Source organism: Danio aesculapii, chromosome 2 (genome assembly GCF_903798145.1).
Source record: "Danio aesculapii chromosome 2, fDanAes4.1, whole genome shotgun sequence".
Lineage (NCBI taxonomy): Eukaryota > Metazoa > Chordata > Actinopteri > Cypriniformes > Danionidae > Danio > Danio aesculapii.
Window position 1 is genome coordinate 35,482,600 of NC_079436.1, and position 22,456 is coordinate 35,505,055.

Sequence of the window (22,456 nt, forward strand, 5' to 3'; positions counted from 1 at the left end):
TTATTTTGCTGCCTGTTCAAGCTTCTTATGAGTTGAATCAACAGAAATCTTAAGCTTCTTTGGAAAAACCTGTTCAATCCACTTAAATTTGTAAAAAAAAAAAAAAAAACTAACGTTTTTTTTTTAACTTAATCAGTTAAAAGTTTAAGTTTTTTTTTTCCAAATATTTGTTAATATTTATATTTTAAATATTGTGCGTTAGATTGTGTGTGTTTGTTTTTTTTTTTCAAAGATTTGTATGATCACTTAATCTTTTTTATATTTTATGATAGATAGATGTGTTTTTGTAAATTTTAAATTGAATTAAATACGGAGGCACAATGTCATATCTTGTATTTGATATTTTGCTGAATCTTTTGTTTGAAGAGGTCGCTTTGCACTGGATTTTTTTGCTGCTACTACGTCACTTCCTGTTCCAAGCATTCCAGTGTGTGTTGCTACTATGCGGCTTGTACTGTAAAACACACGCATTTTTCCTGATTATTTTGTGCGTCTTGTTTTGATTTTCGCCGGAGTGTCTTTCTGAGGTAACGTTATGTTGTTTTTCGTTGAATTGTTTCGTTTAACGGGATTAATGTTTTATGACGCAAAAAATGCCAACATTATGAAGCTGCAGGCGGCTAACGTTAGCTACTGTTAGCCCATTCATTGCTGCAGGTCACCTGCATACAAACAACCAATGCAACCTGTTTATACGTGTATTTTGAAAATACGGCATGTTATGTGCTAACTGCTCATCTTTGCGTTGAGTTTTCTTTAAAAACTGTACTTACCGTTGTGTCATTGGCCCTTCATTTTTTTACAGTCGGCGAATGCTAACCGGAACGTTAGCATTAGAAATGAGCAAATTGCAAAGTTTAACATGTTGTTTTCGTATCAGCGATTAACAATATATTTTTTTACGTTTACATCTTATTCATCTGCAGGCCGTCAGCAATGGCGGACATTAAAAACTTCCTGTATGCTTGGTGTGGAAAAAAGAAACTAACACCGAACTATGACATCCGAGCAGCTGGAAATAAAAACAGACAGAAATTCATGTGTGAGGTAAGTTATCTTCATATATTAATATTAAAGGGGTAGTTCACCTAAAACATGAAAATACTCTATTTAATTACCCTCAAGTAGTTAAAAACCTTGAGTTTCATTTTTCTGTTACACGCAAAAGAAAAAATTCTGAAAAAAATCTGAAAACCTGTAACCATTCACTTCCATTGTAGGGAAAACAAATATTCTGGAAATAAATGGTTCAGCTTTCTTCAAAATATCTTTTTTATTTAACAGCAGAATAATTTAAACAGGCTTGAAACAAGTAAAAGGTGTGTAAATGATTGCAGAATTTTCATTTCTGGGTGAACTATCACTTCCTCAATGTTGAAATGATATTGAAACTTTGAATTGGGAATTTGTTTTAGGAAAACTGTTGTAAATGGTTTGTTTTTGTAGGTACGTGTGGAGACTTACAATTACATCGGTATGGGAAACTCCACCAACAAGAAGGATGCTCAGTCCAATGCTGCCAGAGATTTTGTGAATTATCTCGTTCGGATGAAAGAAATAAGTCCTGGTGAAGTTCCTGCTCTAGGGGTCAGTATTAACACATCTGATGCTCATATACAGGGGCGTCGCTAGACCCAATTCACTGGGGCACGTGCCCCAGTAAATGCATTGAGATATGATTTACTTCATATCATATGCAAGTGTATTTATTAAGAGTGGTCATTCCGAAATAAAGACGTTATTCTCTAAGTGCAACCGAACCAACGCTGGTGAAAGCAATGTAATAGCAATGAAGTCAAAAAGCAAACTGACGCATCTCCGCGTGTGCGCAGAGAACACGCGCGCCTCTCGCACGCGCTGCTCGCGCACGAGCTGCTCTTCTTCTGAGAGTCCCGGTAGTAAACATGTGTGCCAAAAAAGCAGGCTGCTTGTTACGCGCCGCTCATGCGTTGGAAAACCAGCGTAACAGTCTTTTTTGTTTTGCAAGTGGACAAAACTAAAGTTTAAACAATATGATGGTGATCTTACTAAGCATGCCTCCTGATAGATTTATTTTTGTATGAAGCAAAAAGGAGGGATGAGGAGTCAGGAGGTAAGACTTAATAAACCTAATTATCTGCCATGTGTCAAGTCTACAACAGATAATCCTATAGCACATCTTTTTTTTTTTGTATTTTATTGAATTGTCTATAGAATTTCATTCAAGTGAAGTTAATATTTATGCAAAAGTAATTTCTTAAATGATCTTAGCATCACTCCAGTTGTCTTAACATTGTTTTCTAGTTACATTTAAGATTATTTTGAAGAATAATTGTATAATAATAAGAATACTTTTATTTATAATAAATATAATATACATATGTATATTATAAATAAAAGTATTCTTATTATTATACAATTATTCTTCAAAATAATAGTGAATAATAGTGTATTTATATATATATATATATATAATTTTTTTTCTTTTTTTTTGAGGGGGGGCGGATGGGGGAAGGGGGTACGTGCCCCAGTAGAGCTTTATGTCTAGCAACGCCCCTGCTCATATATGATGTGTTGGGGTGAATGTCTAAGATCAGGTTCATAATTTTCAGGTCAGCGTTCCTGATGGGCCGAGTGAAGGAGGGAATGATGACGGTGGTGGATTTGGAAATCTCCCATCAAACTGTCCACTGCCTCCACATCTGGCTGTGAAGAAGGAAGCAGGTGAGAGAATTGTTAAAAGTTCACCCAAAAAGGGAAATGTCCTCATCATTTACTCACACTCAAGTGGTTCTAATCTCTTATGAATTTCATTTTTTCAAAGCAAGATATTTAAAAAAAACATTGGAAAAAGCAGCCATTTATTTCCATAGTAGAAACTAAAAATTGGCGATCACACCAAACGTGCTTTTTGCATTGAGAGGTGCCTTTTTTTAAATTATTTACTAGGGGCTGCGAGTGTTTTGCGCGCTGCTTATGTGCCCTGAGTGCCTTGTTTTAACTGCCAGTTGCGACTCCCGCTTTTGCCAATGCGCGCTGTGTGCTCATAGTAAAAATTAAAAAAAAGTCAACTCTTGAGTGGAAAAAAGCGTGTCACGTCTTTTTCATTCTCCAATCACATAAAAGCAGATGTGGGGTTTCCGTTGAGGTGGCAGCAGTGTTTTTGTTGTCGAGACAACTGCAAAGACTGTTGAAGATCGAGGAGAGACTGGTGGTCGCTGTTTCAAGTTATCTGGAGCTATATGACTTCACAAATCAAATATCACAATATTATTAAATATTAAAATTATACCAATATCAACAGCCACACTTGCACACAACACGCAGCTGGTTCAGTCGTTGCCTAGTGACATAAAAATAACTTAAAAACAGCAACCGCCAGTCTCACCTCCATCAAAGTGCTAAGAATGACCAAGAGGTGGCACTCAATAGAACGTTCCATTGCAACAGCCCCGCGATTCTGCCATTTTGGAGTGAAAGTGATCGGCTGTCCATTGGATCTCAGTGCTGTTGCCATGGCAAGCAGCTGCTTTGTTTTTTATTTATTTATTTAAAAGCGCATTAAAGCTGAGATATAACCTGAAAGACGACAATATAACACTTACTATCACAATCATCAGCACTTTGAATAGTTTGTTTTACAGACTTATAATATGCTGTTGTTAAATTGGAATTTTCATTCCAAAATGGCCGCTGTGCCATCTAGTGGCTGTTTTCCAAATCGCACTAGAGTGTCGCCTCTTGGTCATTCTATGCTCTGCCTCCATTTTCAAAAGTCTCTGTAACAGTCTTGACAACACAAACTCAATGCAAACCCCGCCTCTGCTTTCATTTGATTGGAGAATGAAAAAGATGTGACTGATGTATCGCGCTTTTTACACTCAGAGTTGACTTCTTTTTTTTTTTAACTACGAGTGCACAACGGCAACGCGAGGCGCAGGGCACAAAAGCATCGCACAAAACGCTCTCAGCTGTTAGTAAAACATTCAAAAAAGGCACCTCTTAAAATACACTTAAGCAGGTTTGTAACAAGTGGGAGGATGAGTATGACAAGAACAAAAACTATGACAAATTTTCTTTTTTGGTGAACTAGCCCTTTAAGACCCTAATATGATGTTGATGAAGGTGTTTTTTTTGTTCGTTTAGGTTGGGGGAAATTTTTAAATATGCAATCTTTCATGAGGATGAGAATGAGTAGATAAATTGGTAAATGTTTGCAGTTTGTTTTAATTTTTTAGCTTTTGTTTTATAAAAGAAATTAAGTTATTTAAATTATTTCTTTGTTTTTATTTATCATCTTGGCTTTGTTTTAGTCTGGTCTTTATGAATGTACAATTGTATGTATATTTTACCTCCATGTTCTTGCGTAAAGAGATGCTACTATAAAATAAAGTACTTTACTAAACCTTCCAAACTCTTCTCTGTCTCAGAATCTTGTGAGGGTTCTGCACCTGTCCCTGGAGTCACAGGTTTAGGCTACTCTGGTTGTAATAATGCACCGTGGGAGAGAGGAGCTAACCTGCAGGAGTATTACTCCAAGAAAGAGGAGCAGGATGCAAAAGCGGTATGTCTTTTGTTTAGGCAGTTTGCTGTGTAATAAATACAACTGTAGGGAGTTTCTGAGAATTAATTGTTTTTTTTTATATACCTAAAAGACTTATGAATCAGAGGAAGTTGATCTTAATGCTGGCCTGCATGGGAACTGGACTCTGGATAATGCAAAGGCCCGTCTGAACCAGTTCTTTCAGAAGGAGAAAAATCAAACCGACTACAAGTATAGCCAAGTGGGCCCTGACCACAACAGGTCAGACTTCCATTTACTGTAACGGCTTATTATGTGACATGTTAAGGGTTTGTTTTTCTGCTGGACTGAAACAATGACAGAGAACTCCTTGATGTGTATCTAACCTCAAGGAGATCTCAGATGACAAATCACGGATGTTACTTTTAAAACAAAATCACCAGTGTCATATGAGTGAATCTCACAAAACTCATCAAGAACATGTCCAGGTCATAATTCACTCCAGAGTTGTGGGAATGAATAATGGTAATTAAAATGAATGGGAATAATGTACTTAATATCACAATGCATCTAAAAGCAGAGTTAACTATTAATAATTGAAGACAGCTAGCTTTATTTGTAAGACATTAAAGTATATAATAATATTGTTGATAATTATTTACCATATTTTCTGCTAAATAAACTGCATATGAATGGTCCAAATTGCATTGAGGGAGACTAAAATAGGTAGCCCTAAAGCAAAATCAGTATAAGAAGGCATTTTTGTCTTTAAATCACCTATATGAATAGGAGAAAACAGTAGTCTCTTGGCATTCAGTATAAACAGCATTTATTATGTGTCAAACCTAACCTAATATATTTAAAGTGAATCTGAAACTAGTGATTTTGAAGCTCTACAAACACTTGTGTCTCTTGTTCAGTACAAAAATGCAGTTCTTGCTTTTGGGGTGAAATGTGACCTGGACATGTTTTTGTGAGATTCGTCCATGTGGTTTATACGATCTTAAAAAGAGGACACTAGAGATGCCAGAAATCACAGCCATACACGGGGGCAAACATGTGACATGACTTAGGCTACACTAAGAGGTCACATGGTCAAGTGTGTGATTGGTTGGGTTTTGACGCGGGAGAGGTAAAATAATGTCTGGTTGTGATTTCTGGTGTCACTCGTCCATCAGGGGTCAAAGCCTCCAGTACCTAGAAAGGACAAAAACAAATGGCATGTTTAGAAGTCTGGCAGAAAAGCAAACCTGCTCTGGATTGGTTGTGCAGTACGGAGTCTGCACAGAAATGTTGATCTCATGCGCTGTCCGGTTAAAAGGTCAGTTTGTTTGCGCTACATCGTTAAAAAGACAATTGTAGGCTAAATGGGACATTTTCATGCTAACCCTTGCTTTGTTGTAGGAGTTTTATTGCTGAGATGACAATCTTTGTAAGACAGTTGGGTAGGAGTAAGTATCAGAATGCTTTATGTGCAATAATATATTTTTATAATAAACTATAAGGTCAAATAGTTCCAGTCTTTTAATATCTGTTTTACTTTTCCAGGGGTTACTGCCCGTGAGCATGGCTCTACAAAGAAGCTGGCTGCCCAGTCTTGTGCTCTGTCTCTTGTCCGTCAGCTGTACCATTTGGGGGTTATAGAAGCCTACACAGGACAGACCAAGAAGAAAGAAGGAGAAAGTGTGAGTTAAACAGTCTAGTTCAACTATATTTGAGGCCTGTGTGTTTGCTGACACCCATAACTTCCGGTTTTGGTTGCTATGACAGGTGGATGTTTATCCAGTTAATATCAATGATGATGTTCAACACCAGCTGTACAGTGTTATGCAGGAACTTGGCATCCACATTCCTCCTCCTGTAAGTGTTGGACTGTAAATCTTACTTGACTTTTACTAGAATAATATGTGCATTAAATGTTGCTGTGTGTTTTGTTTTAGCCTCAGGACCCCAACAGTCCAGTGTCTCTGGTACAAGGGAAATTGGCTCATTTTGAACCCTCTCAAAGGCAGAGCATGGCAGGTGTGGTGCCGTGGTCTCCACCGCAGGTCAACTGGAACCCTTGGACCAGCTCCAACATTGATGAAGGACCACTAGCATTTGTGAGTCTGCTTTTCTGCATTGAGATTTTCAGTTGTTGCAAGCAATTGATTTCATACCACTGAAAATGTTTTGTTCTTGTTTTTGGCTGCAGTGCACCCCGGAACAGATCAGCAATGACCTGCTGAATGAGCTCAACTATCAGCTTGAACAGGACCAAAATCTGCAGACGGTGAGAGAAAAATACCACTTGAAGACTCGATGAAATCAAAAAGACCATTTCAATGTGATGTCATTGGCCCTTGAACATTTCCTGCTTGTTGTCAACCTATCTTGTATTTGTTACAAGAGGCGATTCAATCATAACTTAATGATATAACAGCTATCGTAACTTTTTGTCAATAAGCAGAACTTTTCGGACTCTCAGAAGCTATGGAAATTTCAAATATAAAACAGGAAATACATCAGGATCATTGTTATTATTTACATCCTTCAAAATAGTCTATTGGAATTTTGTGTGTTTTAGTCCATGTGTATTAGATTTGATGCCAGTTAGGCCCATTTTAGATTTTGTCTTTAGATGTGGGGTTTTTTTTTAATCAGATCTCAGAAAGATGGTCTTAACAAAATGTTAACAAAAACACAGGAGAGATGCATTTGAATTTATATTAATTGCATGTTTTATTTAAAATAACGTGAGAAGTTCTAGAAAACAGTTCTGTAAGTATGCACATTATTGCATCTCATTTGCTTTTATTTTCTGTTACACCTTAGAAGTCAAGTTCAAAGCAACTGAAGTTTTTCTAATGTGCTGGATTCCTTTATTTAATACCCTGATTAAATAAAGAAACCAGGATCCTCTCTTCACTACATTTCTTAGTAAGAGTTTTGTTATAGGGCCATCTTTAGTTTTGTCTTTCAAGGAATAATTAGATTCATACATTACCACAGGTATCTTGATGGGTTCTGCGAATAAAGCCAATGTCCACTCCTGGAAGAAACTTAATAAAAATACACTTTTATTAATAAATTAAATCTAGTGAAAACAAAGAATTAAACAAATACAAGAACAAAACAAAATCCTTTACTTTATTCTCTGCTGACAATAAAAGGCTTAAGACTTACAGAAGTCTGTTTAAGCATGCTGCTGGTCTGTCTGTCTCAGCCTTTTATACAGTATTCAAGCCATAGAATACAGTTGTGCCTTTAATGTTATAAGTTGTATAAGTTGTTACTGCTGATATACTTGGGTGTATCTATATCAAGATAGCTTGTAGTATATCTCTAAAAATGTTAATCAACATTTGGGCAGTTCATCAGGGCTGTCCTATAAAGCCATATTATCTAGCTGGCAAAGAATATTTTCTTTTGAATATAACGTTCCCATGCCCTTCCAGTTTTTGATTGTAACAGTTTGTTAGAACTGTCATCTGGACCATATCCTCCTTTAGCGCCAGCAGATGGCTGACCCACTTTAGTACGTCGTCCTTGACCTCTTCAAACTCTGTCGGAGATGCCCATCTCGTCTCTTACATTTAGTCTCATCGCTAATAGCTATTTTTGCAAGCATAGGAATATCTGCATGCTAAAGTGAAGTTTTGTGTCTACACTATTCTATTCATGTACTACTAAACATGGATGAAAGTTGTTTTTGCAGATATGCTCATTTATACATTTATTTATTTTTTTAATAAGAAGATGAATTAACAATATTAATGGCTTCTCCTGTCATAAGTGACGTCACAATTTTTAAAGGATGAGTTTTTAAAATGTCCATTTCCTGCTAACAATTGACTGTTATTGATCGCGTTCTTAAACCGCTGATTGGCCATTGTGTTTATATGCTCAACAGAAATGACTGATTGGGCGTGACGGTCATCAACTCACCAAACTCACCACTGTTTACTGAGTGCAACCACAGATACAGGGACACTGGAGTCTTTTAAAGCCACGATTCATCAGCGGATCGCTCCTATATCAGCTTATAGACAAACCAGCTGATTGACATATTTTTGAAATGCTCCAGTGTCCCTGTATCTGTGGTTACACTCAGTAAAAAGCGGTGAGTTCGGTGAACCGATGACCTTCACGGCCAATCACAGTCATTTCTGTTGAGCACGTGAACACAATGGCAAATCAGCGCTGATTAAGAGCTTACTCAATAGCGCTCAAATGTTAGCAGAAAATGGTTGTTTTTAAAATTTCAGTATCAATTGGTACTGAATTTCAGTATTGTGATAACTCTTCCTTGCGTGTTCTGTTTATGTAAAATCACTTTTGTAAGTGGACTACAAAAATGGGAAGTTGCCATATCCCAGGTTTAATGGGATTTATGTCAATGCTGAAAGTGCGCATGCTTTCAGCTTATAATACTTCACAGAATGTTCAGCCGATGAAGGCCCATTTTTGGTGGTGTTCAGTGTGTGAGCATCGTTCATGGTGAAAATGGACATAAGGTTCCAATAGTCTAGCACTGAATATTAAACATGTTTTTCCCACAGATTCTAACGGAACGAAGTCAGCTACCAGTCAAGAACTTTGAGCAGCAAATCATGTCCGCCATTTACAATAACCCAGTGGTCATCATCCGTGGAGCCACCGGCTGCGGAAAGACCACTCAGGTTCCTCAGTACATCCTAGACGAGTTCATAAAGGGAGGGAGAGCATCCGATTGCAATATCGTTGTTACACAGGTCAGTCTGGTGAAACGCTTATTTATTTTGTGTGTTGGCCTACCACAATGAGATCGCCTGTGTGACTTCCCTCTGCTGTTATTTCTCCTCCCAGCCAAGACGTATCAGTGCAGTGTCAGTGTCAGAACGTGTATCTTTTGAGAGAGGTGAAGAAGTGGGCAAAAGCTGTGGCTACAGTGTGCGCTTTGAGTCTTTCCTGCCCAGACCTCATGCTAGCATCCTCTTCTGCACAGTTGGTATGTTCCAGTTTTTCAAATCTTTGACTCTGTGACACAAAAGCACTGGATGATGTTGCTAAAAGACTTTTATTCACAGGGGTGTTACTGAGGAAGCTGGAGTCTGGTATTCGTGGGATCAGTCATGTGATCGTGGATGAAATCCATGAAAGGGATATAAATGTGAGACAATATCTTTTTATTTATTTATTTATTTATTTTTATAAAGGCATAGTTCAACTCAAACTAAAAATGTGCTCAGTCTCAACTGCTTTAAAGCTTTTATGAGTTTCTTCTTTTTTTTTGTTGAGCACAAAAGAAGATATTTTGAAGTTAGTAGCCATTGATTTCTATTGTAGGAAACAAATGCTATGGAAGTCAACGGCTGCCAACATTCTTCAAAATATGTTCTTTTGTGTTCATCATGAGAGAAAGCTAAGGGAAAGTTATTCATGGTAGAATTTTAATTTTGGGGTGAGCTTTTCCTTTAAGTGAGTTACAGAGATGTGTTCAGTTTCATCATATTTACAAAAATGTTTTTTTTCTGTCTAGACTGATTTCCTGTTGGTGGTGTTGAGAGACGTGGTCCAGGCTTACCCTGATGTGCGTGTCATCCTCATGTCTGCCACCATTGACACCACCATGTTCAAGGAATACTTCTTCAACTGTCCTGTCATTGAGGTACATGGACGTGCACATCCTGTGCAAGGTAAGAAGCTTAATTTAACAATGCAATGCATTATGAGATTACTAATAATACTTTTCTTAAATAATATTGTCATCTCACATACTGAACAGGAATGAGGGTACCTACTGCTTAATAATTCTATTTTTTTTTTTATAAATGCGTTCAGAGTATTTTCTAGAAGACTGCATTCAGATGACTCAGTTTGTACCACCACCAATGGACCGGAAGAGAAAAGATAAAGATGAAGAGGGTGGAGATGATGATGTATGCTTTGCCTTTTGTTTTGCTTTGTAATAGTTTTTTAAGTTGGCAGACAATATACTCTTTTTTTTATTATTATAAAATTACATAAAATTATAGCTATTAAAAACATTTTTAATAGCTATTGAATAAATATCTATTAAATATGAAGCTAATTATTAAGATGTTATAGTGAAATTATTAGGGTTTTTTTTTATTCAGAAAGAATGCATTTAACTCATCAAAAAAGACGTTTTGACAAAATAGTTATAAATGAAATACAACATTTCTTGCAAAACAGCTTGACTTGTCTATTTCAGGTGAACTGTAATGTTATCTGTGGATCTGAGTACAGTCCAGAAACCAAGCGTGCCATGTCTCAGCTGAATGAGAAGGAAACTCCATTTGAGCTGATTGAGGCTTTGCTGAAATACATTGAAACTCTGGAAGTACCAGGAGCTGTGCTAGTTTTCCTACCAGGCTGGAACCTCATTTATTCTATGCAGAAACACCTGGAGATGAACCCACACTTCGGTCTGTAATTTTAACACTTCCTCTGCAAAAACTTTGTCCTCTTTTTATTTTTATTTTTTTTAACTAATCTTCCAATGTTGTCTTTGTAAGGTGGTCACCAATACCGAATCCTGCCCCTTCACTCTCAGATCCCGAGGGAAGAACAGAGACGAGTGTTCGAGCCTGTGCCTGACGGTGTGACTAAGGTCTGTGAAAGTTCAGTTCTGCATTTTAGTACCTGATCAATGAAAACCTTTGGGTTAAACCAATTTCTCTTCACACCACAGGTCATTTTGTCTACCAACATTGCTGAGACCAGCATCACCATCAACGATGTGGTCTTCGTACTCGACTCCTGCAAGTAAGAAACATTTTTAGTAAAAATGTTATGTGTAGAATTCAGAAACCCATAATATTTTGCGGCATCAATGAATTGCAGCTAGTTGCTCATCAGCTCATCATCACTATCAGTGTAGTTCTGTTGCTATGAATTGAAGTAAAAAGATTTAGCAAAAAGAAATGCATTTGTAGCAATAAAGTAATAGAAACATTCAAAATATGTTTTTGTTCACACAATTTGGGTCAATGGTAATCGAAATGTTTTAATCAAATATTTTGTGTAACAGAACACAAAGTCGTGCAGGTCTGAAATTATATGAGGGTAAATCTAAATCTTCTTTATACTAAAGCAAAACCTCACCTTCTGACATGAAACCACTAATGAAAAGCTAAATTCTAAACAAAAAAAGCGAAGAGTTCGGTGCTCAAATAATCAAACTTTACAAAATTCAGCCCTTAATAGGAAGAAAATCGAATTCTTTTAATTATTTATGTAAGATGGCATATTGGACGTCAGACTTGAATACAAACATTTGCTTAAAGGAGAAGTTGCACCAAAATGTCAGTATTGTAGTAGCATCCTACATGTAAAATGCATACCTCTGCAATGCCCAAATATTATTATTATGAGACAGCGGTTTCTATCTGGAGAGACTTTGAAGGTATTATCTTTAAATGTGAATCCTTTAAAAGTTGTATTGAATTATAATGTAAAATTTTTTAAAAAACTTAAGTTTTTAATTATGTTTTTATTGTTTTAAACCTTTGTGTTATTAAACTGTAATTTCTAAACGCGTCAATAAACATGGGGTTTTGTTGCCATGAAATGGCCATTGAAGCTGACATGAAAATAAAATCTAAACTCTCTATACTAAAAGAAAATTAGATTAATAACAATTGAAACTAAAATTGCAAGTACATTTTACATTTAAATATGAGATTTTGAAATGAAGCGACTGACATTGAATCTTTTTACAGTGTTTATGTCCTGTTTTGTCCACAAATGACTTGACATTTCAAATGTGTGTCATTCAGGCAGAAGGTGAAGCTGTTCACTTCTCACAACAATATGACAAACTACGCCACTGTGTGGGCCTCCAAAACCAACCTGGAGCAGAGGAAGGGACGTGCTGGCCGAGTCAGACCAGGCTTCTGCTTTCACTTGTGCAGCCGGGCTCGTTTTGAGAAGTATGAAATCTCAATATTCATCTTAGTCTCCAAGTGAAACAGTATATGAAGTTCTTACTGTACTATTTGTCGTGCAGACTGGAGACCCACATGACTCCAGAAATCTTCCGCACACCGCTGCATGAGGTGGCGCTCAGCATTAAATTACTGAGGTTGGGAGGCATTGGGAACTTCCTGTCCAAAGCCATCGAGCCGCCACCATTGGATGCTGTTATTGAGGCTGAACATACTTTGAGAGGTAGAACTTCTGCTGCTTTTATTGATTCCGGTGATGTTTAAATAAACAAAATCCAACAAGCATGTGTTGTTCCCCAGAGCTGGATGCTTTAGACAGTAATGATGAACTTACTCCACTGGGACGCATCCTGGCCAAACTGCCCATCGAACCACGACTGGGGAAGATGATGATCATGGGATGCATCTTTAAGTAAGTGGAGGAATGTTTATGACTCTAACCTAACTCTCACTCTAATCTATCCATCCATCCATTCATCCATCCCTACCTAAATCCATCCATCCATCCCTACCTAAATCCCTACCTACATCCATCCATCCCTACCTACATCCATCCCTATCTCCATCCATCCATCCCTACATGCATACATACATACATACATACATGTATGATTGGTTATTATAGAAGAGGCAGCTTGTCAGAAACAATTTCTCTGAGAGTGACAGAATAATTAATTTCTACAGCCAATCGAAAACTAATTCTGTAGTTCATTTCTATAAATACGATTAATGGCAGATAGAATGGGACAATTGTACAAATAATAAATAGCAAGATATCAACCCAAGAGTATATTAAAGACACTTTTCAAATGTAATTTTTGACAGCAGGCATGACCAGACTGTTTATACCAGATGATGAATTGGTCACTCTAGGTTGACACATTTGTATTTATTGAATAATGATGTGCCACCAATGTTGTCATCACTGTCAAGCCTCTCTCACCATAAATCATATTTTAGACAGGATTTTTATACTCAGCACTTTAATAGGTGTTTTTAAAAATGTATCCCCCGGAAGAATTTACGTTTTTTTTTTTTAATCAAAAATTTAAATGAAAAATCTGAAAAGGTAATTTATTTTATAATTTATTTTTTAATCAGCTCTTCTTAAAATATGAAGTTGTTTTTGAATGTATAATAATATAATATTTTTTTCTATGTTGATCCTTCCCTGAAATAGCCATAAGTTGCTGATGTGGCAATATAAAAATAAACTAAACTTTATTATTATTGTTACCAATATGTTTTTTTTTTTCACTTACCAGCTGTATTGACTTATTGGTGTGTGTTTTTGTTAGTGTTGGAGATGCAGTGTGCACCATCTCAGCAGCAACCTGTTTCCCAGAGCCCTTCATCAACGAGGGAAAACGCCTCGGCTTTGTTCATAGAAACTTTGCAGGCTCACGTTTCTCTGATCACGTGGCCTTGCTCTCTGTCTTCCAGGCCTGGGATGAAGTTCGGTGAGTTCTGAGGGCATTGTAAAAACAAAACTCAATGCATAGTGTCTATAAAGTTTGTACATTTATCGATTTGATTTCTTGAGGAATTTGCTATGTGAAAATATTTCTTCTTATTTTTCAGGGTGGGAGGCGAGGATGCAGAGATTAGGTTTTGTGAGCACAAGAGGCTGAACATGCCCACATTAAGGATGACCTGGGAGGCTAAAGTCCAGCTGAAAGAGATCCTTGTTAACGTTGGCTTCCCTGAAGGTTCTGCCATCCTTCTAAATGATGTTATAACAGCCAAGAGATTTATTTTTTGTGTTAATCTAAAGTGGATTTTTTTCTTTTCTGTTTCTTATAGAGTGTCTCCTAAATCAAGTGTTTAACAACGTGGGACCAGATAATAACTTGGATTTGGTGATCTCTCTGTTGACGTTTGGTTCTTATCCCAATGTGTGTTACCACAAAGAAAAGAGAAAGATCCTGACTACAGAAGGACGAAATGCTCTCATCCACAAATCCTCCGTCAACTGTCCTTTCAGCAACCATGATTTGACGTATCCATCTCCCTTTTTTGTCTTTGGGGAAAAGGTTTGTTTTTAAGAGTCTTTTTTGAAACTACTGTTTTTTTACATTTAAACTTCATTTAGACTATTTAGACTCGAGGCTGATTTATACTTCTGCTTCAAGCACACACGCATATGATCCTGCGCAGCCTTCGCGCGGTCGCATAGGCCTCGCCGTGGCTGACGTGCACCTCTCAAAAAATGTAACTATACATCGCAGCGACATGTAGCACAAGCTCTGTGATTGGTTGGTTTGGTAGCGATGATGAGCATGGGCGGGGATGAGAGCTGCAAGCTCGATGAAATGATTGTTTATAGGTGTTGAGTCCCATGAAGGAGCTCCAGATCACCTTATGATTAAAGTTGTTGCATGTCTGCCGTTTTCCGCCCCTGAATGAGCGAGTTCTAGCTACTTGTACATTTTCTGTTAGCGTTCAGAAAAAACAAAACACCTGCGAAGAAACTCGACAAAGAGCTTAACCATAACCTACTGTCTGCTAGCGTTTCAGAAGTTTTTTTTTTTGTTTGTATTTTTTTTACGATTTATTTTTCCCCTTTTTGCCTTTATTAAGTGGATAGGACAGTATTTCAGACAGGAAGTGAAGTGGGAGGGAGAGAGAGATGGGGTAGGGGCGAGAAATGTCCTCAAGCCAGGATTCGAACTCGGGAAGCCCTGAAGTGCTACTGCACCATATGTCAGCGCACGAACCACTAGGCTATTGTGCCAACTCGTTTCGGAAGTGTTATTGCAGAGCAACACAAACAGCATGCAGAAGTATACATGCACAACTACGCACAAGGTAGGCGCCGTGGGTCACACTGATCACTCTACGCAGAAGTATAAATCAGCCTATATTCCTGAACCATACTTTTCAGCTCTCTGGACTTTGTTAGTTTAGAGAGAATATGATTGGACAAAAATACTGTTGTCCATATTGAGTAATTTTGGGCTGTTTCCCAGAAAACAAATTGTACTTTTTAATTTAAGTCAAATATCAAGTAAAAAGTTAAAAACAATTGTACATTATAATTTTTTTAACAATGTATGATTTTTAATATTAATTTTCCTAGTATTTTTTTAAATCAAATTGTTAAAAAACTGTCCTGCTGTAGACAGCTTGCAGCATAAACAAGTGCACACACCGTCAATCAAATAATTTAAAAAATGAAGATTTATTAAGTAATTTAAACAAGCATCAAATTAAAAATAAATAATTTTTCAGCCAAATAAAATGCTAGAGCTGGAGGAGGACCGATCAGGCATGGAACAAAAGACGAATCCTTTTGTCATGCACTCATCACCTGCAACGCGACATACCTGTAATGCACTCCAACCTGCACACAAGGGAACAAGTGACCTCAAGACAAGAGCGCAATCTAGCGGGCAGCCCTGCACTAGCAAAAGAAAACAAAACAAAACCATAACAGAATAAATAGGGTGGCGGAGAACATAACGTTATTATTTTTTGTAAAAAACCTTACCAAATGTTTAAAGCTGTGTATATCTACTAAAGCTTTTCGCCTGAGAGTAATAATTTTTTTTTTTAAACATGAAGTAAATCATTAGATAATGTAGACTAACAAGAGCAATATAGTTTTATAGTACTCTGTATTGTTAATAACAATGTATTTTTTCAGTGTACTTATTTTAAATCATTTTTATATATTCGTAACTGTTGAAACTAAAATTTATTGATGGTTAATTTCAAAATAGTATTTGTATCTATTGATAACACATGAAACCTTATTCTTAGGGAGTTGTTGTGTTTGGTCTCTCTATTATTTGTCTCTCTATAATTCCAGATCCGAACTCGAGCCATCTCAGCCAAATCCATGACTCTTGTCAGTCCTCTTCAACTCATTCTGTTCGGCTCAAAGAAGATCACATCCAATGGAGAAGTTGTTGAGCTTGATGACTGGTATGTGTTTCATAAAGCTTTAAACTATGAACAAAAGAATGAGCGCTCAATAAGTTAAATCATTCTAAATATTTATGTCTTGTGCAGGATCAAACTGCAGATTCCTCATGATGTGGCTGCTGGCGTGGCTGGCCTGAGGGCAGGATTGGAAGCGCTGGTGGTGGAAGTGACCAAAGATCCAGAATACATCAGAAATCTGGATCCCATCAATGAGCGCTTGCTGAACGTCATTAGGCTCGTGTCGAGACCCTCGTCAGCAGGCATCAACCTCATGGCCTCCAACCCACGGTGAGATCATTGTACCCATATATTGAGTTGATTTGTTGAGGATGAAGTTCCAACTGAATAGGCCTGAATGATTCATCGATATGAAATTGCAAGCATGATTGAGCAAAGCTGCGATTGTGATCAGTAGTAAATCTTCTCCAAATACCTTTACAAAGGAACCCTAGGAAACCCTCAGTGTTTTATTATAAACAGAAGATTTAACTGCTTTCATTTATTCAGCTTGACTAAGAAACACACGACTTTGGAATAATGTCACAGGATTTAAGTCAAACACTCAACTGAAGTTATGAAGTGAATTTGCAGTTTAAAAAACGTCATCAAATGTGGCATTTTCATTTGCAGCAATTACTACACGGAGCCATAGTTTACAGAAAATTGACGCAATGTCATTAACACAGAATTATTATCTAATTTTTATTATCATTTGATTTGATCTATTTAGATTTTTAACGCTGTTTTGCACGTCTTGTCACTGTAGTAAATAATGCGCTGAACATTTTTACTGACAGAATGCACATGAAAATCACCTTCAATTTATCGTCCAGCTCTCTTACTGAAGACAATAATCATAGACATGATGAGATGACAAATGCGTGTGTGATGGGATTAATGGATAAATGGATTCATGTAACATTGCCAGCTGCTAGCTCTCTGCAGCTCTCACATGGTCGCCCACTGAAGCCAAGCAGCGCTGCGCCTGGTCACTACCTGGTAGGGGTGTCAAAATTAATAGTTTTTTCAGTGCACCGCGATGCCAGTTATTATGTACTGATGTAATTTATCTCATATGCGCTCTGTCGCGAGGGAGGCGAGCGCAAGTATTTACAACACTACAGGCGCCAACTACTAAATTTCACCGTGTGTGTGTGTTTTCTGGAAAGTATTTCTCGGGCACTTACAGCAGGAATTCCATTTCTCTCTCTCTCTCTCTCTCTCTCACTGTGGCCCATTTCACCTGCTGGCGTGACTTTTCCTCTCGGCTACTGGCCTGACTTTTCCTCCCCTCTCTTTTCCACTCGGAAAAGTATGTATGCATTCCCGCGGCTGTACCTGTGCATTGTCGCGGGACCTGACCAGATTTCATGCAGCGCAGGAATACATTTCTGAATAAAGCGTGGGAGTGGTCGGTGACTCTGGTGTAATTTTAACAGGAGTGAGCGCTCTCACAATATCGCTCCCGAGTGAGCGAGCAAGCAAGCGCGCCCATGGCATGTGTGTGCGTGTGTGTGTGCGCGCGTGCATGTGCGCGCATGATTTATGACTAATTCAACAGTCAAAATGTAATATTTATCGTGAAATATATTGTGTACTCAAGTATTTTAAACGGTACCACAATCAGGAAAGATTTTCACCATGATCATATATGGTCATATTTTTGTAAAAGAAAAAAAGTCTTTTGTATTTGTCTACTTTGCTGTGATTAGTACAAAAAATACAAAAAAAAGTGTTATTTAGTATTTGATTATTGTAGTTATGTGGCTTAGGTTAAAGTTTCTGTAAATTTGTTGTGATTTGTTTTTACCTGTATTAATCTTTATTTTTACATATTCTTTAATCTGATGTGATATTTTACCAGAAACATATATCTTCACTTATAAAAATGTGACAGGGTCTGACCTCCTCAAAAAAATCATACAAAAACAAGCATAAAATCATACAATTCAATGATAGATTGCATCTTTGATAACTGTCAGCTTCAAATGATGTCATTTCCTCTGAGTCATAGCCTTAAAAAATTATGCAAATATGACAGGACTGACAGAAACTTGGAGACATTGTAAAATAGTGTTTATTTGTGGAATTTATTTATAATTTCCTGTTTTTAATCAATTGATGTGAATGATAACAACTTAAACTTGCTATTTGTGATTTTTTTTTTTCTAAACAACAGTTTTTAGCATAACAAAACTATTAAAGCTGTAGTTTCAATTGGGCTGAGGACAAGAACAATGACAGGGTTTGTACATTTGTAAAGTGTTTTTAATAAAGAAAAACAATCTGAGAACCACATGCATGACACATTCCTTTACAGAGCAACTCACAGAAATCAACCATCAGTCCATTTTAGAAATCTTTTGGGATTAAATACTTTTTATTCACTGTATTTATGTTTTTATTTCAAGGACAGACACTACATTTCTGGTAAAATATCCCTTATATTATATTGTTAAATTTGAAAGATTTACCTTCTGTTAAAATTTAATAAGGTTTATTTTAACTGGTGTCCGTTATACCATGAGGTAAACTGTGATGTATCTCGACTGACCGCTTTTGGTTGGATCACAGAAAATACAGTAATTTCAGGTGGAAACAGGGCTTGAGGTGTTATGGTTGTGTAACTCATCATCTTTTGGTTTTTTACAGCTTTGGAGATGGTCCACGTCCACCTAAGATGGCCCGGACTGACTTTGGAGGCGGAGGAGATTTTAGGGGAGGAGGAGGGTACAGAGGAGGTGGAGGATACAGGGGAGGTGGAGGATACAGGGGAGGTGGAGGATATCAGGGTGGTGGAGGAGGATATCGTGGTGGAGGGGGTGGAGGATATAGGGGGTATGGAGGAGGAGGAGGAGGTGGATATAGGGGATCTGGGGGATTTAGGGGGTCTAATGGAGGTGGAGGATACGGAGGAGGAGGAGGTGGATTTGGAGGGAGGGGATTCAGAGGAGGAGGAGGAGGTGGTGGCGGCGGCTGGGGGGGAAACAGGGGTGGATATTAGAACCGACCATCTGAGCATGGATGTATGCAAGAAGGTAAATTATGTGTGAGTTTTGTTGGTTCTCTCAGTCTTTTCTCTTTTTATTTGTAAGAAAGCATGACAAATTAAAAACATAAATGTGATACTGTATGCTAATGACAGTAATTTTGGCTAATAATTATTAAAAATAGCCATTTGTGATCATCAGTATCTCAATTCTTTTTTTAATTAATAGCAAATATATGCTTAGTGTTGTATTCTAATAAAAATCACCCTTTTTTTTTAGTCGTGTTTTTTTTTATTAATTCTTATCCACTGCTTGTTTACGCAAATTTCTAATCAGACAATAACACCACAGCAGCTCAACGCATTTAGGGATGTAGACATTATGATGATATAATACTTATGTTCAAACAGCATCAGAATGAGGAAGAAGAGTGATTTAAGTTGATCCCTAATGAATTTACTTCCTATCAATTCAACCTCAGTTGGTTGTAAACCTTTATGAGTTTCAGTGGTTATTGGGTTCCAGCATGTCTGTCTGTCTGTATGCGTGCGTGCTAAAAATATGGCTAATTTTAATCTCTTAAGTAAGTAGTTTGTTGGAAATCCACCCTTAAACATACTGGTGTGAATCGAAAACTCAGTTTCCAGATGTGCGCTTTTGCAGTAATGAGGAACTCCTGACAAGTATTGTATCCAGATTGAGCAATGTTTAAGTTATGAATGTCAACGCAATGTTTTCCATGAACAGCAAAATAAATGAAATATTTGTAGTTGGAAGAGTGCGTGTCTGCCTATAAAACCGTATGAGAGCTTTGGAACATTGAGATCTGATGTGGCGTTATCTTTCGAGACCTATAAATCACTTTATATGCTAATTTTACCATGTGTGGAGCACTTGTGGAACATCGAGATATTATCTTATTTTATTTAAACTTTTTTTTTAATCTGGCGCAATAGTATCTGGATGCAGCCTTGATGATGAAAGCTGCATATCTCAGTGATGCAGTGTAAGACACAATGCACTCAATGGAGCTAGTGACATCACTGTAAGGGGTAGGCTTAGGTATGGGATTAGGTGAGCGCATTAAAAAGCATTGGATGCCGCTCAGATTACTACATGTTGACCAGATTGTGAAAATTAATTCGAACACACCAGCAAACAATGTTTACGACTTTAGATATCTAATGACCATTTGTTTTTGCTTAATTGCTATGTTTGATCCGTAAAAATACTATTTAGAGAATTATTGGTTTATTTGAATAATTACCTCAGATCTGACCTTTGACTTTACTTTAGTATTGCAGACGCGTTTGCTAATTATTGCCAATAGAGGGCGATTTACACCCGCAGCAGATGAAGTTTAAATATACTTGGGTAATAACTTAAGTGATATAGTTCACCAAATAAAGGAAATTGTTTCATCGTTTACTCCCCGTCTACTTGTATCTGTTTGAGATTTTGTGAACACAAAGAAAGATGTTCTGAAGAATGTTAGAGAAGCCATTGACTTATGTAGCATTTTTCTTAATGTCAATGATTTTCCCTCAACATTCTTCAGAAACAGCTTCGTGTTGAACAGAAGAAAGAACTTCTTTTTTTTTTTTTTTTTTTTGGAAAATTGTTTATTGGGTTTTTTAAGTTAAACACAAAGTGCAGAATAATCTAGATCTTTATTCATGCCCCAAACCTGCAACCCATAGTGCCACAAATAAACCATGAATAAAATTAAACATAAAGTCCGGTTCTTAGCATTCTGTCCTGTTATACCAAAGTATGAAATTAAGCTACCCCAGTATTTGACAAACAAATCTTGCCGCTTTTTCAAACGAAACAAATTTTAGGTATACAAGATAACACTTTAATCCACATGGAAGTAGATGGTGGTTTAGAATCTTTCCATTTTAAAGATTTTATGGCTGCTAGTAGGACAAGTCTGACAAATCTCAGATTAATGCTTTGTTAATCAAGTAGTGTAGTATCTCCTATAAGGGTAAGTTTAGGCTCTCTAGGCACATTAGTACCTACAAGTATGGCAATAACCAATAAGACCTCTTTCCTCAGGGAAAGTCAGGGCAAGACCACAGCATATAGAAGAAAAAAAAATAATTGAAATTTAAAACCACTTGATCATGAGTAAATGGTGGGGATTTTTTAATGTTTCGGTGAACTATTGCTTTAATGTTTTTGGGTTGCTTCATTTGTCTTATTTAAACCTATAAATTAAACTGCAAACATAAAGTTACTTGCTGTGTGTTTCATTCACTGTAAAAAATGCTCACACAATTCCTTCATGTTATCCAACACAAATTAAGTCAACCTAATTGTTCTTACAAATGTAAGTGGATTGTTGTCCCCCAAAAAACAAGAGAATTATGTTGATTCACACTGTAAAATACTGTGTATGTTTTACTTTAAAAAAATTGAGACAATTATTTGCGTCAGCCTTTTGAGTATTTTAAACTCATTTTATTTTAGTTTGTCCTATAACACTTTGCATGCTCTCAACTTACACTTTCAAGTAACTCATGTGTCCGGCAAGAGCAGGCTTTCTTCAGCTAGACATTCAGACATTTGCCCCTGACTTCAATGTCTCTACAATTAATGTGTCATGAAATTAAGATTGAGCCGAGAATGTGTTTGTTTAAAACTCAAAAAGATAGTGCATATTTTAAAATGTTTTCTTTTGAAAATGCGGACATATGTGACCTCTAGGTGATTACGGGTGCCCAATGAATCCATCTAAAGCAGCCGTTTCTCGGCTAGTCATCCTGACATTTACCTGAAAATAACAGGGTTTTTTTTTTCTTTTTTTACAGTGTAGGCAATGGCACGATAATGAAACAAACATTTTGCTTTGTCAATCAAATAGTTCAGTCTTACCTTTTTTATGGCCTTGTCAGAAAATGTCGGTCCTCATATCTTGAATAGAAAACTCAATATGGCAGTGTAATCAAGAATGTTCTGGAGGCCATGTCCACATATTACGAATTTTAAGTAGATTATACCTTAAAGTTCGCGGGAAAGGCACTAATCTTAAATCTCTTGTTAATATTATGCAAGATAATACATTAAGCATTTAATTGTAAAAAAAATGTTTTACAACAAAT

At 36.9% G+C, this 22,456-nt stretch overlaps 1 protein-coding gene across 1 annotated transcript; it reads left to right on the top strand.

Moving 5' to 3' along the window:
• The first annotated feature begins 415 nt into the window (after positions 1-415).
• Positions 416-20,238, top strand: dhx9 (DEAH (Asp-Glu-Ala-His) box helicase 9). Its single transcript, XM_056478079.1, has 28 exons — positions 416-527; positions 927-1,047; positions 1,447-1,587; positions 2,592-2,703; positions 4,410-4,543; positions 4,635-4,783; positions 5,906-5,952; positions 6,050-6,186; positions 6,272-6,361; positions 6,442-6,603; positions 6,696-6,773; positions 9,043-9,234; positions 9,329-9,470; positions 9,550-9,632; positions 10,002-10,158; positions 10,304-10,401; positions 10,698-10,911; positions 11,002-11,096; positions 11,178-11,251; positions 12,265-12,417; positions 12,495-12,655; positions 12,733-12,844; positions 13,731-13,892; positions 14,014-14,141; positions 14,236-14,465; positions 16,244-16,359; positions 16,447-16,647; positions 19,012-20,238. Exons 2-28 carry the CDS (start codon positions 937-939, stop codon positions 19,361-19,363), a joined length of 3,831 nt encoding a protein of 1,276 aa, XP_056334054.1. The 5' UTR covers positions 416-527; positions 927-936; the 3' UTR covers positions 19,364-20,238.
• The last annotated feature ends 2,218 nt before the right edge of the window (positions 20,239-22,456 follow it).

Bases quoted from the DNA above. Each gene is read 5' to 3' on its own strand.
- dhx9 (XM_056478079.1), top strand. From the start codon at position 937: ATGGCGGACATTAAAAACTTCCTGTATGCTTGGTGTGGAAAAAAGAAA. The intron at 10,402-10,697 runs GTATGCTTTGCC...TGTCTATTTCAG, and splicing joins AAGAGGGTGGAGATGATGAT to GTGAACTGTAATGTTATCTG. The intron at 10,912-11,001 runs GTCTGTAATTTT...TGTCTTTGTAAG, and splicing joins GGAGATGAACCCACACTTCG to GTGGTCACCAATACCGAATC.